Below are 17,733 nucleotides of genomic sequence, written 5' to 3'. Positions count from 1 at the left end.
TGAATTCCCACAGTTGGTAGCTTCTTAGGTGGCAACTAAAGACTGGAGAGGGGCCTGATTTCTGATTATGTCAGTGCCAGAGTAGCTTCATTTACTTCCAGTTCATTTCTGAGACCAGTTCTGAGTCCAGTTTACCTAAATAAGTCATGGACTGCCTTTGACTGTATGATTATGACCACATGCCCCAATCTTCTGCAAAGGCTCTGCTCTGTGTCTTACCTTCTGATAAACAGCAGGCAGGTATGTGAGACAGGGTCTTTCAGTGGTGGTGCCCATCCTCTGGAATTTTCTGCCCTTGGAGGTCTGTGTGGCTCTCTCCCTCCTCCTACTTTCAGAAGCCAGGTGAAGGCGCTAATGTACCAGTTTATGCTGACAGAATATCAGATTTTGAGTGTGGTTGTGGCTGGTTTTACCAGCAATTCTTGCTTTAGTTTTGCTGGTATGTTGTGGTATTGTCACTAATTATTCTTTTATTTGCTGAGGCTTCCATCTTCCAGGTCAATGTACAACTATTGCAGTTTTCTCTCTTACTCTGTCAGCTCTTTGCAGCCAGCTTTTGCTCTGCTCCTACCCTTTTCCATCTCCATGTAATTTACTCCCAGTGTCAGTGAGAAAGGTGGGCCACAGTAAACAAACAAACAAACAAACAAACAAACAAACGTCACCAGTTGCTTTTCACAGGGTTGCCAACTTTGGCTTGGGAAATGCCTGGAGATTTGGGGGTGGTGCTTGAGGAGAGCAGAGTTTCAGGAAAGGGGGGTGTTCAGAGAGGAAGTGATGTCATAGAGCTCAACTTCTGAAGCTGCCATTTCCTCCAGAGGAAGTGATCATGTTGGACTGTAGTGTTTTCAAAGAGAGACTTGGTTGTGTTTTTTTTTGCCTTTGTTTTACAAAACCCTGCCTGGAACTAAGTAGATGCTGCTCTGCCAAGGGGCAGGTGGTTCTTTGGATTTGATCGCAATGAAACACTTTGATGGTGAAGGAAAATGGCTTCATTACACAAAGCAAATTAAATAATCATGTTGAAGACACAAGACAAGGGGATAAACATACAGCATATAACATATATAACATAACATAAAGCAAAGGAAAGATGCAACCTCATGCAAGCACAATGCCCTTTCAGTCACGGGGGGACCCTCGCTAGCGGCAGTGGGCAGACTCCACGGCCAAGTTCTGTACAGCACGTCACCAGCTTCCGTCTGTGCTGAGTCCCTCCTAAGATGGTTCTCGCTCTGACTTATATACTTTAAAGCTGGATATGCCCACCTGCAACACCACCCTCCCCAGAAGGGTCTTGATGAGAGGGAAGGTGATCTATCAGAGGACCAAGGCCAAGGAATGCTCTTAGTGTCCGGCTTGGCCTTGGCAATTTAGGCCTAACTGATAAGGCTAAGCGCCTGGCACCCATCCAAGGCCTGATTGCCTGGTCCTCCCCTAATCAAGATGTTAATCCCCCCCTACTCCTGGGCCAGGTGCCTGATGAATACCTCCTCCTCTGCACCATGCCTGGGACAGGGAACATACCAGCCAAGGTCAAAGCCTGCATCAGCAGAACAATGAAACAGCCTAACAAGGCAGATTCAGTATAATGTGAGGCACATATTCAAAGGCATATATCGGCCAAAGATGGCTCTTTAGGAAAGACGGACGGACCTATGGCACCACTACCTCCCTGGAATACAATTCTCTTCCGCGATACCCATACAGATGCTGCTGCTGCTTTTACTATTACTACTACTGAGTACTATTGGTAGGTTGAGAAGACTGAAGTCAAGAAAGGGTGAGTTGTGCAGCATGTAAAAAGTAAATGGGGAAATCTGATAAACAGTGGAGAGACGTTTATAGACCACCACTAGGTCAGTATAGGTTGAGTTAATAAAAATGCGATATATACTGTAGAATACACCCAGGTCCATACGTTAAGTATTGCATCACCATCCTATTCAGATGCAGATAACATTTTATGCTTATATATGTCCACCACACTTATATTCAATATGCAGCAATATATTGGTGTGATTACACAGGATGAATTTACTGTGTATTTAATAATAATAATACAGATTTATATAGCACAAGTGTTTGAAGTCCTTATTTCAATACCCTTTGCAACAACTCTGTAAGGCAGAACAGCATTTATTCTTTCCATATAGCAGAAAGGAATATCTTCCGAAATTAGGAAAATATTCTTTGGAAAGGAACAGTCTGATAAACAAGCTTTATGTTTGCTACGATAGGCATGTAATGGTCATTTAACTATGAAACATGAAAAAGCTTTAAAGAAGAACAATTAAAATATACTTTTTTCATTCTCAAAGGAACAATTTAGAAAGAAATAAACATTATAAGCACTCTTAAACAATGTGAACATTTTATTTTGTAATGTATGCATGCTATTATGTATATTTTTATTATAGTGACCTTGAAAAACAGCTGTTAAGATGTGCTCTGTTTTCTATAAATAAAACCAGCAGTCTGTATAGATGTTTTGAATTTGTTTTGGGAGTAGATTTCTGCAATTGTCTGGTTACTGTGGAACTTCCTGGCTTGCCACAGACACTCATATTCACTGTTCTGTATCAGCTCTCAGTTTTATTGCTTTAAAAAATGTTTTAGTTTTGCTTTTTCAGACATAAGCAACAAGCCAAGAACTTCTCACTCCATGTATCTTCAGGTTAGTGCTGTAAAACGTTATGTCTCTCTAACTACCATTTATTGAATTTTAAAACTATAAACCCTCTTCATAGGGTTGCCGTTCCCCCAGTGGGGGCGGGGGGATACCTTGCTCCCAGCCGCCTCCCCCTGCCATCACTTACCTGGACAGCAGGGGGAAAGGTGCAGGTGTTGCCAGTGAGTGACCCTCTCTGTTATGGAGTCTGCTTGGACTATGTCAGCTTCCTGCTTTGTTGTTCTAAGACTCTACCAAGAACTCTTGTTAGGGGCAGCGTTGCCCATGCCTGCCTCCTGCCTCTCTGCTGTTATGGACTATGTCGCCAACACCTATTTCCTGCCTCCTGGAACACGAACCCCACCTGGGCCCGGACCGATGCCACTAGCAGCATAGTGCCATCTGGGAGGACCCTCCACGAGCCTGGCCAGGCACCCCCTGGTCAGTTTCCGCAGGGAGCTCCTCGCAGGATGGCCACTGGGTCTGCCCCCGCCACTGGGCCGCCTGCTAGCCAGCCCACGATGTATGCCAAGAGGAGACGCCATGTTCCCAGACAGCAAAGAACCACCATGGACAGTTTGCTCTGAGGCTGCCATTTCGAGACCAGGCTCCTGTCACGTTCACGGAGTCCAGCCTCGCCCTGATATGCATACCACTGGAAGCCACCCTGAGACGGGAACTACGTGCTGACCATCCAGAACACCTAATGGACGCATGTCAATACAGCCACCGCATTCCAGGCAGATCCCATCAAGACAACTTCAGCTTCCTGACAGATTCAATCAACCTGCCCAGCACTCCCCTCCCCTCCTTTGTCCCCTCTTCCCAAGGTGTCACAATCATACATTCAGACCCTAAAGTGGCCCGTTAGCTTTAGTTATAGATCCATCAAGCTTTTGTTTCCCCTCCTGAGAATTACCCAGAAGGCCCCCGCCTCAGGGTACATTTTTGGGTACTTAAGCAGGCTCTGCCTGCCACAAGGCATGCACCATTCCTCTCCCGACCCTGACTGTCACTCTGCGCATCTACTGCAGGCATTAGATATTGCCCCCTCTTTGCTGCTGCCATCCCTGCTTCTCGCCATGACCAGGTAAAGTATTACCCCGTTCCATCATTCTCAAGCGGGTACCTGCTAATGCAAATGGCTCTGTTCTTCCAACCTTTATTTCTTAGCCCTTGTATGTTTCTTGTATGCATGTGTTATTGTAAGCTTATGCAACATCTCAGTAAACACAGTTTGTTTTGACTATTCACTTCCTCTTTATTGTATGAGCAATCCGGAATTCAGACTCTGGTAAAGATCCGCATTAATTTAAGCCAAACTGCTTGCTAATTTCCCCTATAAAATAGCAGTTCTGGTAACACAGGAACGGGCCTCTCAGGGCATGCTCCTGGCACAGTGCGATGATGGCACGCCCAGAAACGACCTCATATCAGGATGTTGGCATCTTTGTAATAATGGCATACTTTGTAAACAGCTCTGAGTGGGCATTAAGTTGTCCTGAAGGGCAGTTTTTAAATCAAATGTTATTATTATGTTATTATTATTTATCCTGCCCTTCTTCTGAACACCTCAGGACTGCACATCCCACTTCACAATAACCCCGAGACATAGATTAGGCTGAGAAATAATGAGCTTTCTTGGGTACGGCAGAGTCCGAATGTAGATTTTATTCTACTCAACTCCCAACATTCTGCCTCATATAGGATGCTGACTCTACCATTTCTCCCACTGTATGGCAATTGTTGCAGTCAATTCACTCTTGAGTTGAAAGGGATATAGATATATATGGATATAGAATATGAAAGCCGGGGTACAGCGCACTTCTAGCTCTACGACATTCATGGCTGATGACAGACACTGTGAGTCCCTGAAAGATATCATCTTTGCCCCCATACATACTCACAAGATGTGTACTTACATATTTAAAGGGGAAGGGAGCAGAAGAAAGAGAAAGGAGCAAAGGAACTCGTCAATCTTTAATTAAACAAACACTCTCACCAATCTTTAACAAAGCAAAAAGCCTTTCTAGTAATCCATAGTTGCGCTTGTTTTAATCCTCCATTTAAATGAAAAACAATCAAGTGCCATAGGAAAGCACTTGCTATGATTTCAAGTCAAGCAATTTAAATTAGCAATGATGGTTTCTTATAGTTCTAGCTCTTGCTGAAGCCCTAGGATTACAAGCAGCGTGCCAGCTGCTTCCTTGCTCTTGCATGAAAGCAAAATGAGGAAGGTATGCTCTTTTTGTACCTTCAGTTCCCTTCTCTCAGCAGTCCTGGGATCGCCATTCAATGAGAAGACTTTCTTTGAACAAAAAAATTAATGGAGATCGGTTTTTGCAGAATACTTTCCCAAGATTGAGTTCCATGTGACCTTCACTGCAAAATTTAGAAACATTGCAATGAAGTAGAAGTGGAATTGTGAAACACTCTAAGTCAGATGGATAATAATTCACAAACTATTAGCCGGTTCTCAGAACATGACTTGTCATTCCATCTGCCATCCGTATACATTTCTATGCAGTCCTCATATTCACTGTTTGGCTCCCCTGCTGCCCAGTTTGAGTATTGCATGTGTTCTCCACTCAGATGCTGAAAGGCACCTTCGGTCTCCATGTCATTCATTCCAAGATATATGATTTTCCCCAACTTGGCAGCTATTTTTGACAGGGCATTATTTTCTGCAGCATTCCTTGGAGACGCAATTTGGCCGCCCAAATGGGAACATGCTGCTTTGGAAGTCTCATAATTACCTTCCGCTCCTTTGGTTACAAACAGTTTTTGTCCAGCATTTATAGTGCTTGAGAAAACATGATCTAGAAGGACTAGAAAAGAAAGATAGCAAAATAAAGCAGAATTTTTAATCTGTGGATCTTGTACTTTCAGTATGACCCAACATGGACAGCCAATCTTCAAAATAAATCTTTGGGTTTTTGTAGAATTAAATTTAACCATGGATATGAAAATAATCTTTCACAGATAGACAGAATGACTCTGAGGGCCAAGCTACACATGACGAATGACACTTGAACGGCAAGTGGATTGAGTGGAGGGCAAGTGAACAGGGAGGAATACACTTGCCATTCAAGTGTCATTCGTCATGTGTAGCTTGGCCCTGAGACTCAGAGTTAGGGATCCCATTCCCCCAGTGGGGGCGGGGGATTCCCCACTTTTACCCTCTGCCTTCTGGCACAGCTTACCTGGCCAGCCAGGGGGAAAGCGTGGAAACAGGCCTCCTGGGTGTGCTTCCGGGGCAGCCTGATGACATCACTCCCAGGACCAGGAGAGATGTCATCACACCGCCCTGAGAGCACTCCCTCACTTCACTGCAGGTCAATTTGGACCAGAAGTGACATCACTGGAAATAACGTCACCATGCATCCTTGGGTCCACATGCGCACAGTGCGCATGAGTAAAACATGAAGAGGGGAAGAAGGAGATAAGAGCCAGGTCTCTCTCCCTCCTACAGGGAGGGTAAGGGGACCTGGCTTCCCTACTTGGAGTGCTCACAGGAAGAGCCAGGCCAGAGAGCCAAGTGGGCCCGTGGGATGAGGGAGAACCTGATTCTGCAGAGGCACCTGCAGACCACACTCCAGCAACAATGGAAGCCACCCTCCCAGAGCCTGCAAGTAGGGTTGCCAGCCTTCAGGTGGTAGCTGGAGATCTCCTGGAATTACAACTGATCTCTAGCTGACAGAGATCAGTTCCCCTGGAGAAAATGGCTGCTGTGGAGAGTGGACTCTATGGCATTATACCCTGCTGAGGTCCCTCACCTCCCAAACCCCACCCTCCCCAGGCTCCACCCCCTAAAATCTCCAGGAATTTCCCTACTTGAAGCTGGTAACCCTGCCTGCAAGTGACCCCCTTACCACCAGCTACTGAGATAACTACTAGGCCTCTGCCAAGCAGGACGGAGCCCTGCAGGGCCCTCTCCTAATCCACAAGAGTGGCGTTGGCAGAAGGCCCAGACTGAAGAAGCACAAAGGGGGTGAAGTGCCAGAGTGGCAGTGTGCGATCCCAGCCTGGATCCAGAACAGTGCTCTGAGACTGATTCTTCCTTGTAGGATCCTGGCCAAAGCACAGCAAAGCCTCAGGAGCTACAACACCTGCCAGCAAGTGCAGCTGAGCCTGATTAACACCCAGCCTATTTAGGCCGAGGCTTGAGAAAGCTGCATTGCTGGGTCCCCGGGCACACTAGGAGTAAGTCCTGGGCTCTGGCTCCTAGCTTTAGGCCCTCAGCTGCTCTACGCTCCCAGACCTAGCCAGACCAGCAGTTGGCACTACTCCAGAGGAGTCCAAACCTGGCCAACATGCAGAACGCAGGACAACACGGCTGGATCCATTAGGTAGCCTCTGAAGGGACTCACATTAATAAAACTGAAGTTGATGCTTCAGCTAAAAATTAATAAGCCACCGCTTCAACCGTGGCTTAGATCCAGCCTAGAATTTCCACGGGAGCAAAAGGGACAATCTAATCTGCTGCTTTCTCTCAAACTTCCTGGATGTCCCGGTGGCCCAGGAACAGCATTCTGGGCTACTGCAGGAGAGTGGAATTGGCGAAAATCACACACACACACACACATTTGCACCTGCACAAATTCTGAATGCGATCCAAGCCCATGTTTGGTTGTCCAGTGCCTTCAGTAGTAGTAACACTTACATATACACAACAGAAAAGGAAAAGGGACAGAACGAGATGAGGAGAGCAAGCAACGTCAGGCACGAGCTGAGAGATAACTTGCGCTCCCTGTTCTATGATGACCAGATGGAGTGGCAGGCAGCCAGGAGAGGAAGAGCCAATGGCAGTTGGTCCCATACAGGCTGACACAGGTGATCTCACCGTCTCAGACAAATTTATTAAAACTATGTAGAGCATGCACTCGTGGCAAGGCTTGGCAGAGATGAAGACCAAACTGGCTCTTTTATCTTTTGCTTCATATGGTGGCAAGGCATCCTCGCCATCTTACCTTTATGTATTGCGCTTGTGGTTTCATGCAGCTCCTTCAGCTGTGCTTGCATGTCATTAATCTGGGCTTTCAGAAGTTCACATTCTAAATACAGGGTAAAACAACATTATTCTTGTAGTTACAGTAACATATGGTACAAACAGAAACCACAATTTAACACAGTTGTGCATAAATCCATTTATTTTAATTTTACTCTGTGTAACTGTATTTGGAGCTGTGGGTAGTGTGTGTTTCTACGCTTCTTCCTGTGGGTTGTGGTTATTTCAGGATTTCAAAATGGCTAATATTAACATTCTGACAAAAGCAGAGCTGTTTGTTGTATAAATAAAGGCAGGCTGGTGGTACACTTGTAATATGTTGCATGAAGTTGTCTAGTAACAGATACCATAAGGTATCAGCCTCTATGGACTCCAGTTTCTGGTATTTTTTTAGCTAAAGCGAGTGCTATATTGAAATTAAGAGAGGCAACAACACACAAACTTGTCCATATATGAGACAAATTACATGAGGACACTCAAGTGAAGGGAGATGCAGAGCCGGATCAACGGGGGGCAGGGGGGTAGTCTGCCCCTAGTGCCACCAAAGAGGGGGCACCGGGCACAGCTGCCAGCCGCCGGGAGTGTGCAGGGGCTGGGAGGCACCCCGCGCCATTCGCCTGCCCTGCAGGACAGGGGGCGGCTGGCTTGCCATGCGCACCCTGTCCTGCAGGGCAGGCAAAAGGCAGTGCGAGGGGCTGGGAGGCCGCCCGCGCCATTCACCTGCCCCACAAGACGGGGCAGCCGGCTTGCTGTGCGCCCCCTGTCCTGCAGGGCAGGTGAATGGTAGTGCAGGGGGATGGGAGGCCGCCTGCACCATTGCGGGGCAGGCAAATGGCGCAGGCAGTTTCCCAGCCCCCCACACTGCCTCCGCCAACTCCATGGCACGCCGGGGCAGCCGGCGAGCCACACAGGTGGCATGATCCTCCCTGTGTGATGACATCAGAGAAGTGACGTCATCACGCAGCTCCGGGAGTGCACATGCACTGCTCGCTCATGAGGAGCCAGACTTGGGTTGCCCTAGGCACCGGCAACCCTAGATCCGGCCCTGGGGAGATGCAATGTTAACCAGGATGCTGAGTTTTAAAAGACAGATCAGAAAGCTCTGTCAGTTTCACCTTTCTAGAGCCAGCAAAGATTGCTCCTCAGAGGGTTTGTTTATTCCTTCTTTGCCTCCCTGAAGGGGAGGTGAAATTGATGTAAATGTTCCTCTCTCATTTTTAAAATATCCTTGGATTGGAGTGCTGCAAACTTGAATTTTTAAATTTCCAGACATCACAACATATTTCCAGACAAATTTACAGACATTTACAGACATCCCAACTCTAGACATTCCAACATATACTTTTCCACATGTGAAGATTGGTTCCTGAAAGTATAATCCTACATGTTTTAACATTTGCCCCTTTTTATTAATTGTAATTGTGCAAACTAGTTTTGCAGGTAATTGTTCTTCTTTGCAGTTTGAATGGAAATGTTGTGTCTATTGCTGTTAAAACTATTCCTGATAGTATTACTCTTTGTCGAACAGCATCTTCTGTTGTTATCTTGACATTTAAATTATTATTAAATATATTTAGCATTTGTAGGTGGGTAGTATTCATCAGTCCATGGGGTGGATTTAAATTTCGCAGCAGAATCACAATTGCTCCTTTTTTAAGTGTTAGTTTATGTGGAGGTACTTTCTAATGAATTTTAAAATTCTGAGGGATATCTCATAATTTCTCCTATTACTTCTGTCATTACTTGTAATAAGTTTCTGTTTTAAGAATGATACTTTTGTGTTAATGTATTCACTGTGTTCTTTTTTGAGCCAACTAGGTTGTCAGCTCAGCACTAGCAATCTGTGGGAGCTTTTGTGGGGCAGGAACATGTTAATCAGTGTCATTCTGACACCACAATGTCAATTCTGGCATGAAACTGGAAGTAACATTCAGTGGAATCCTAGAGTATCACCCAGATGCGAATATATCCTAACAAGCAGCTGCCGGCCATCCTGGGATTACAAACATTGAATGCTGAAGAATATTCCTCTTTGAAGCTAGTTCCGAAGACTGCTGTTACTGTGTCAGAAGCTGGGCTGCATAATTACCTTTGGGTGACAAGAACAAGGAGACAACAAAAGAATCATGTGATAATGGACAGCCTGATACAAATTTGGGAATCAGTTAGAAAGAGAATGAGTCCATTGATATCGCCAATATTATCACCAATTGAAGCTTTTTGTGATAAAAAACCAGAGAAAAGACAATGACTTATTAACATATAGAGATATGATAAACTCTCAAGGGAAGATAAAATCATGGCAAGAAATCCAAGATGAAGGAATAAAAATACAATGGCTGATATAGTTTCATGCTGTCTCCAGATTAAAAGAAGCTCTTAAAGTTTATAGAGGACAATTAAGAGATCTTACAGAATTTGAGAAAATAATTACACAGAAGAAGGAGCACATTCTGGGTCACATTTATAAACTTTTACTTCAATATGATACAGAAACAGAACAAGTTAAAATCTGCATGGTAAAATGAATGCAAAATTTTGGAGAAGAGATAACATTTCAACAGTGAGAGAATCTTTGGACAAAGGGTATAAAGTTCACAGCAAGTCAAACATTAAGGGAAAACTGGTATAAGATGTTTTTCAGATGGTATATCATACCAAAGGCCATTGAGAAAATGGATAAGAAATATATAGGGTCATGTTGGAAATGTAAAGAAGCGGATGGCTCTTTTTATCATATGTAGTGGACATGCAAAAAAAGTAAAAAAATTTGGAAAGACATAGAAGACCAGTAAGAGAATTTGAAGAGAAATGGGGAAATTATTTTGCTTATAAAGAATTGAATAAATAAGATGTTGCAGTTTTACAAATTGGAATAAGATCACATACTGACTTATTGTATATAGCTTATAAGAGGTTATAGTCTGACAAGGGGGGAAATGTATGAATATATAATCGAATATATAGCTGCTAAAATATGGAAACATTGATAAAGACAGGGATAAGTAGAGAGAGGATTTCTATATTAATCAGTTACATAAAGAGATAAGATGAAATATTGTAATAATGGAATGAGTTTTTCCTTTTTAATTATTAATTTTTATTACTAAGTGTGGAGAAGGAGGTGGGAGGCATTGAGTATGTGTAGTATAGAGGAATAATATACAGTAATGGGGTGTAACAGTTGCAATCTTTATTGCTATATGGATAAATATTGAAAAAGATTGTTTTTGTGTACTCTGTATACTAAGAACTCTTGTAGCGAAACTCTGATTAAGATATGTTTTGCGTACTCTGTATTTTAATAACTCCTGTAGTGCAAAATCTTACTGTTCCTTTGACCCTGTTATCCCCCCCCTTCTTTCTGTACCCCTCTTTATTCTGAAAAGAAGAAGAAGCTAAGCAGTGTTTATTTTCATAGCACAACTTGACATAGATCTTTGTGCATGTAGATTTCTAATTCCATTGCAAAGACATATTGTGCAAAGGCATTATTTGACTGAGAGTCCGTGTCTCTTGTTAAAGTGAATATTTTGAAGAGTGTGTCTTCAAACAATTGTTTATTGTTGCTTGTCTTGATGATTGTGGTACAGCTGGGAAAACTTGTCTAAAGTTTCCCCCCAAAAGAATTACTTTTCCTCTAAATAAATTGCATTAAATCTTTTAGTAATCTGTGTATTACCATAACAGCATTTGTTGATGCCATAGATGCCTCATCCTATTGAATTAATGATGCCTCTTAAACATCACACTTCTTAGCTTTAATACAGAATTCTCTGTGAGAATGAGTGATAACAAACAATTCCTCCTCTTTCAGTAGCATAGCTGCTGTCCCACAATAACCTATTGCAATGCATTTCATTCCATTTTCTGATAATACATGCATTACAGTTTGATGTATAAATATTTTCCTACACCATCTGGTGAATCTAAAAAGTACATCAGGGGGTGTACATTGTCCTGCTTTTAGTATTTCCTCAATTATTATTCATTGTTCTGGTATAGCTTATGTTTTCACGGACAAGCCAAAGTGTATTTGTTTTTCTTCATCTTCTTTTTCCTGTAGCTGAAAATGTGCATGTTCTATGATGAGTAATCTTATTTCATCATTCGTTAATCCATGTATTTTTAAGATGTCATTTATTTCCTTATGGCCAAAGCTGTAGCTTTCTTGTTGAGAGTGTTTTAAATTTTCCTACAGTTGAGTAGCATACTAGCATTGCATGGTTGCGGAAACAAACAGATGTATGCAAATGTGTGTTTAATATGAGACGCCTGGGCACGTGTTCGTCAAATGCCGGGAGATGCAATGTTAGCCAGGAAGCGTAGTTTTAAAAGACAGAGTTGATGGAGATCGCTCTGGAGGGGATGGATTCTCTCACAGCCCTTTGCTGCCCCTGGCAGCTGGACTGTCTCCCCTTCCAGAGCCTTTGCCCTGCCACCCTCCCTGCTTACAACTTTGAATTAACTGAGACTCAGCAAGGCAAAGGCTCCCCTTCCAATCTACTGCCTTACAGAGATCTATTGCTATAAAAGGTATGGAGGTAATTTTTCTCCATTTTAAAATCATTCTGGGGTGGGCGTTTTTCACTGCGGAGGACATGTATAACCAGTTGTTGACATGCTGAGGTGCTGCAATCTCCACTTTTCCCTTTTAAATGAATAATCCGCTTATAGAGATACGTTGCTATAGTGATATTCACATAACCCCATAATAAGGTCAGAAGTTTTTTTTAAAAATAAATTTTCAGAAATTAAACTGGGAGGCAGGCTTGCTTTGTTGAACTGCCCTTATTTGTTATCAATTGAGCACTTGTCACTAAATATTTGAAGTAAAATGATTGATATAACTTTAGCCCCGGTGGGGTTTTCCACTTGTTGATATAACCAGTGTATTGGGTTTTGCCTTGCGTCTTAGCCTTGTTGTAGCTTGCCGGCAACAGCACATGTCTGTTTGTCCCCACCCACCCACCAGAGAAATGCCTGCAGAAAAGTCCCAGTGGCCAACTACTGGTGCGCTCTAACTATTCCCACCTTCCAAATCACTCAAAAGTATGTGCAGTAACTTTGTTCATACAAGCGCCGCAGGCAACCAAAGTTTAAAGTGAAATCCACAATGGACTTGGCTAATGAATTCAAAGTTGCTAGGGTGAGAAAGTGACTGCACAATCATTGTACTGTAAGGAAAGGAGTTATACTGTGCAGAGGGGGATAGGGGATGGACATCCTCAATTTAGTGATATAGCAATATAGCACATGCACAATATTTTTAAAAAGGGTGACGCTTTGCCACCACTGGTGATTAAAGTGCCCCCATATAAAAATCCACACTTCCTTCAAGTGCATCTAGAAGACAAGAAATGATCTGACAACTAGGGATGTGCGCCAAAAAAAAAAATCTGAGTGATCCAAATCCGGTTTTCAGGGAAACCAAAAAAATCCGGGTTCCCTGAAATCCAGTTCAGCAAGATTACTAATAATAACATAATAACATTCAATTTATATACTGCCCATCAGGACGACTTAATGCCCACTCAAAGTGATTTACATTATTATCATTATCCCCACAACAACAAACACCCTGTGAGGTGGGTGGGGCGGAGAGAGCTCCTAGAAGCCGTGACTAGCCCAAGGTCACCCAGCTGGCTTCAAGCGGAGGAGTGGGGAATCAAACCCGGCTCTCCAGATTAGAGTCCCGCACTCTTAACCACTACACCAAACTGGGTGTCAGGCCAAAACAGATTTAACTTGCCATTATTTTCTATGGGGAAACCTAGAGAAGCAGGGTTCATTTTTAAAGCAAACCACACCAAATTTGCAGAGAACCTGTTCTCAATTGTCCACTAGAGACCGCTCCCCTCCCCCAAGTTTCAGGAAGATTGGACCCTGGAGTTCAATTCGATGGGTCCCTGAAGAGGTGCCTCCAGCCATTCTCCAGCCACTTTCCTATTGTTGAAAAAAAGTCAGAGCTGGCTCTCAGGCCAAAACACACTCATGCATGACTGCCAGGGCCAAGGCACATTCCCAAATGCAACCTCAATGCACAGAAATCCCAACACAACCAAGCTGAAAAAGTGCTACCTGAACTAGGTGCCTAGCCACTCTCCATTGTTTGCTATGATGGGAAAATTTCCACGCTGGCTCTCGGGCAGAAACACACACGGGCAAGGCAGCTTCTGGCCAAGGCACACTCCCAAATGCAATCTCAGCCCAGAGGAAGCCCAACAGAACCAAACTGAAGCAAGGGGCTCTGGTGCAACTAACCCAACTGATGGTTGTTGTGGGTTTTCCGGGCTGTATTGCCGTGGTCTTGGCATTGTAGTTCCTGACGTTTCGCCAGCAGCTGTGGCTGGCATCTTCAGAGGTGTAGCACCAAAAGACAGAGATCTCTCAGTGTCACAGTGTGGAAAAGATGTAGGTCATTTGTATCTACTCAGGAGGGGTGGGGTTGAGCTGAGTCATCCTGTAAGAGTTTCCCAGGGTGTGGAATGCTAATGGCGGGAGGCTTCACTGTATCCTGAGGAGGTTCTTTTGCATATGGATTGGTACTTGATGTGCTAATCTTCTCTGCAGGGCTATTGTCGGGGATAGAATGTTTTGTTAGCCTGGTGTTTTTCAGAACTGGAAACCATGCTCTGTTCATTCTTAAGGTTTCTTCTTTCCTGTTGAAGTTTTGCTTATGCTTGTGAATTTCTTTTTTTTTTTTTTGAAAAATTTTTATTGGGTTAGAATCCATTATTTCCACATTTACATTCAATTTTCCCCAATTTTTTCATCTCTAACCCCCTCCCTTCCCCCCCCCCTTTTTGTTGACTTCCAGCAGCTTTCCAACCCTTTGTCCCCTTTCCCTTACTTTTATTAGCTTCCTCTATCTAAAACAAATATATATTCTCCATTATTCTAAGCAGTACATCCTTAACTATTTTTAACATTATATGCCCAAACTGTAAGCCTTTGTTTCCATCTTAGATAAACAATTTATCCCAATTTTTCAATTTCAGGTATTTCTATATATCATAAACCATATAGATCATACATTCGTTTATATCAAACAATTTGACTTATTCTCTATATATATTACTCATTCTATCTTTTTATAATAGTTCTATATATCTCTCCTCACGTAGTCAATCAATTTGACCCATCTATATCTTCAGACATTCAGTTTGGTACAAAACTTGTCAGAAAAATAAGAAAATATTGTTAGTTAATCGCTCCTTATATTTAGTCCTTATAATTAATTATTTTCTCTATGTTCTGTTTGTTAACCTATATATATCTATATATATGTCAATCTATTAATCTGACTGCTTATTAATTCACATTTATCTCTTCTCCCCCCGGTAAAGTCTCCCCCCTCTACTTCAATACTTCAGTAGTTCTCAAACTGCCACAGTTTTCCTCCCACCTCCCATTTCTTCTCCAGGTATTGTTTCAGCTTCTCCCAGTCTGTGTTGAACTGCCCTGAGTCCAGATCTCTCAATTTTCTTGTCATCTTGTCCATTTCAGCCATATACAGCAATTTGTAAGTCCAATCTTCAATAGTTGGCACTTCTTGTACTTTCCATTTTTGCGCATACAAAAGTCTAGCTGCTGCTGTCATATAAAATATCAACGTCCTGTGTTGGGCTGGAATTCCCTCCATTCCCAAGTTCAGTAGCAGGAGTTCTGGGTTCTTATTAATTTGAAATTGTAAAATTTCACTCATTTCTCTTATTATTTCCCCCCAGTACTGCCTGGCTACCTCACACGACCACCACATATGATAGAGGGAGCCCTCATGCTTCTTACATTTCCAGCATTTATTAGAAGTATTCAAATTCCCTAGCGCAATCTTCTTTGGTGTCATGTACCAACGATAGATCATTTTATAAATGTTCTCTTTGATATTAATACATGTCGTTGTCTTCATTGTAGTTTTCCACAAGTATTCCCATGCCTCCATTGTTATTTCTTTATTAAAGTTTATAGCCCATTTCACCATTTGTGTTTTAACTATCTCATCCTCGGTATACCACTTCAACAGTACTTGGTATACCTTGGATATTCTTTTCTTATCTTCTTTAAGAAGGGTCTGCTCTAGTTCCGAATTCTCTATTCGTATACCTCCCTTTACAGAGTCCGAATTATATAAGTCTCTGATCTGTCTATACTGGAACCAATCGTAGTTAGGTGATAGTTCCTCTTGTGTCTTTATTCTAAGTTTGGATGCTTCAGTTTTAGTTATTTCTTTATACGTTAAACATTGTTGTTCATTATCAACAGCTCTCGGGTCTATCACCTCATATGGAACCACCCACAAAGGGGTTCCTTCTTGTAGATAAATTCTGTACTTCTTCCAGATTATGTATAGACTTCTCCGAACAAAGTGATGCAGGAACATCGAGTTGACCTTTACTTTGTCATGCCATAAATATGCGTGCCATCCAAATATTTTTTTATATCCCTCTAGGGCTAATAATTTCTTGTTCTTTAATGTCATCCATTCTTTCAACCAAACTAGGCAGATTGCATCATGATAAAGTCTCAGATTGGGCAGTTGCATTCCGCCTCTTTCCTTTGCATCTTGTAAAACTTTCACTTTCACTCGAGGCTTCTTGCCTGCCCAAACAAAATCTGATATTTTCCTCTGCCATTTTTCAAATTGTTTGGAGTCTCTGATGATTGGTATTGTCTGTAGCAAAAACATTACTCTTGGTAACACATTCATCTTAACTGCTGCAATCCTGCCCAACCATGACAAATTCAATCTATTCCATTTAATCAAGTCTCTCTCTATCTGAGTCCATAGTTTTTCATAATTGTTTTTGAATAGATCTATGTTCTTTGCAGTTAATTCGACTCCCAAATATTTCACTTTACTTGTTACTTCACAATCCGTTGTTTCCATTAACAATTGTTGTTTCTGCTTAGTCATATTTTTGCATAATATCTTTGACTTCTTTTTGTTAATGAAGAAACCTGCCAAGTCTCCAAACTCCTTGATCTTATCTATCACTCTTGGCATGTTCTCCAATGGGTCCTCTACAATTAACATTATGTCATCCGCAAATGCTCTGACCTTGTATGAATAGTCCTTTATTTTTATTCCACGAATTTCATCATCTTGACGTATTTGTATCATCAGAATCTCCAATACTAAAATGAACAACAATGGAGATAACGGGCAACCTTGTCTTGTTCCTTTACTTATCGTCAATTTCTTGGTCAATTCATCATTCACCACAATTGCTGCAGTCTGGTCTCTATATATTTCCTTAATTGCTCTGATGAATCTTTCTCCCAATTGTAGCTTTTCCATAGTGGCAAACATAAAGTCCCAGTTTAAATTGTCAAACGCTTTTTCAGCGTCAACAAAGAAGAAACCAACCTCTTTGTCACAACGCTTGTCATAATATTCAATAGCATTGATCACTGTCCTTAAGTTGTCTCTTATTTGTCTGTCTGGCAAAAAGCCTGCTTGTTCCTCCTCTATGACTTCCGAGAGCCACCCCTTCAATCTCTCCGCCAATATCTTCGCAAAAATTTTATAGTCATTGTTGAGTAGCGATATAGGTCTATAATTTTTCACATTAGTCAGGTCTTGGCCCTCTTTTGGGATCAATGATATATTCGCTTCACTCCAAGTTTCTGGAATCCTTTGATCCCTTAAAACCCCATTCATCACCTCTTTTAGGAATGGTGCCAGTTCATTAGCCATTGTCTTATAGAATTTAGCCGTAAGTCCATCTGGCCCTGGCGCCTTTCCTAGATTTGCAGATTGTATTGCCTTACTTATTTCCTCGTCAGTTACTTCACTATTCAACTTATTTCTCCAAGCTTCCGAGATTTCTGGAAGTTTGGTTTTCTCCAAATATGACGCTATTGATTCTTTGTTTACTTCTTTTTTATTATACAGCTTAGCGTAAAATTTATAAAAGGCTCTACTAATGGTAGCCTGCTCCAAATACGTTTTGTTATCTTCGCAAATTTTATTTATTATCTTCTTTTCCCTTTTCTTCTTCAATTGCCATGCCAGGTACTTCCCAGGTTTATTTGCACCCTCAAACGCTTT

The 17,733-nt window shown here is 42.3% G+C and overlaps 1 protein-coding gene across 1 annotated transcript in view; it reads right to left on the bottom strand.

Moving 5' to 3' along the window:
* Positions 1–4,638: 4,638 nt before the first annotated feature.
* The window catches only part of LOC129332746 (pulmonary surfactant-associated protein D-like), a 52,003-nt gene continuing 38,908 nt past the window's right edge, over positions 4,639–17,733 (bottom strand). The window contains exons 8-9 of the mRNA XM_054983973.1: positions 7,642–7,725; positions 4,639–5,499 (exon numbers count right to left, since the gene is read on the bottom strand). Of these exons, the coding sequence (XP_054839948.1) occupies positions 5,111–5,499; positions 7,642–7,725 (473 nt within the window). The 3' untranslated portion in view covers positions 4,639–5,110. The remainder of the gene's footprint in view (positions 5,500–7,641; positions 7,726–17,733) is intronic.

The sequence above is a fragment of the Eublepharis macularius genome, chromosome 6, assembly GCF_028583425.1.
Source record: "Eublepharis macularius isolate TG4126 chromosome 6, MPM_Emac_v1.0, whole genome shotgun sequence".
NCBI lineage: Eukaryota > Metazoa > Chordata > Lepidosauria > Squamata > Eublepharidae > Eublepharis > Eublepharis macularius.
This window is presented reverse-complemented; position numbering and strand designations above follow the sequence as displayed.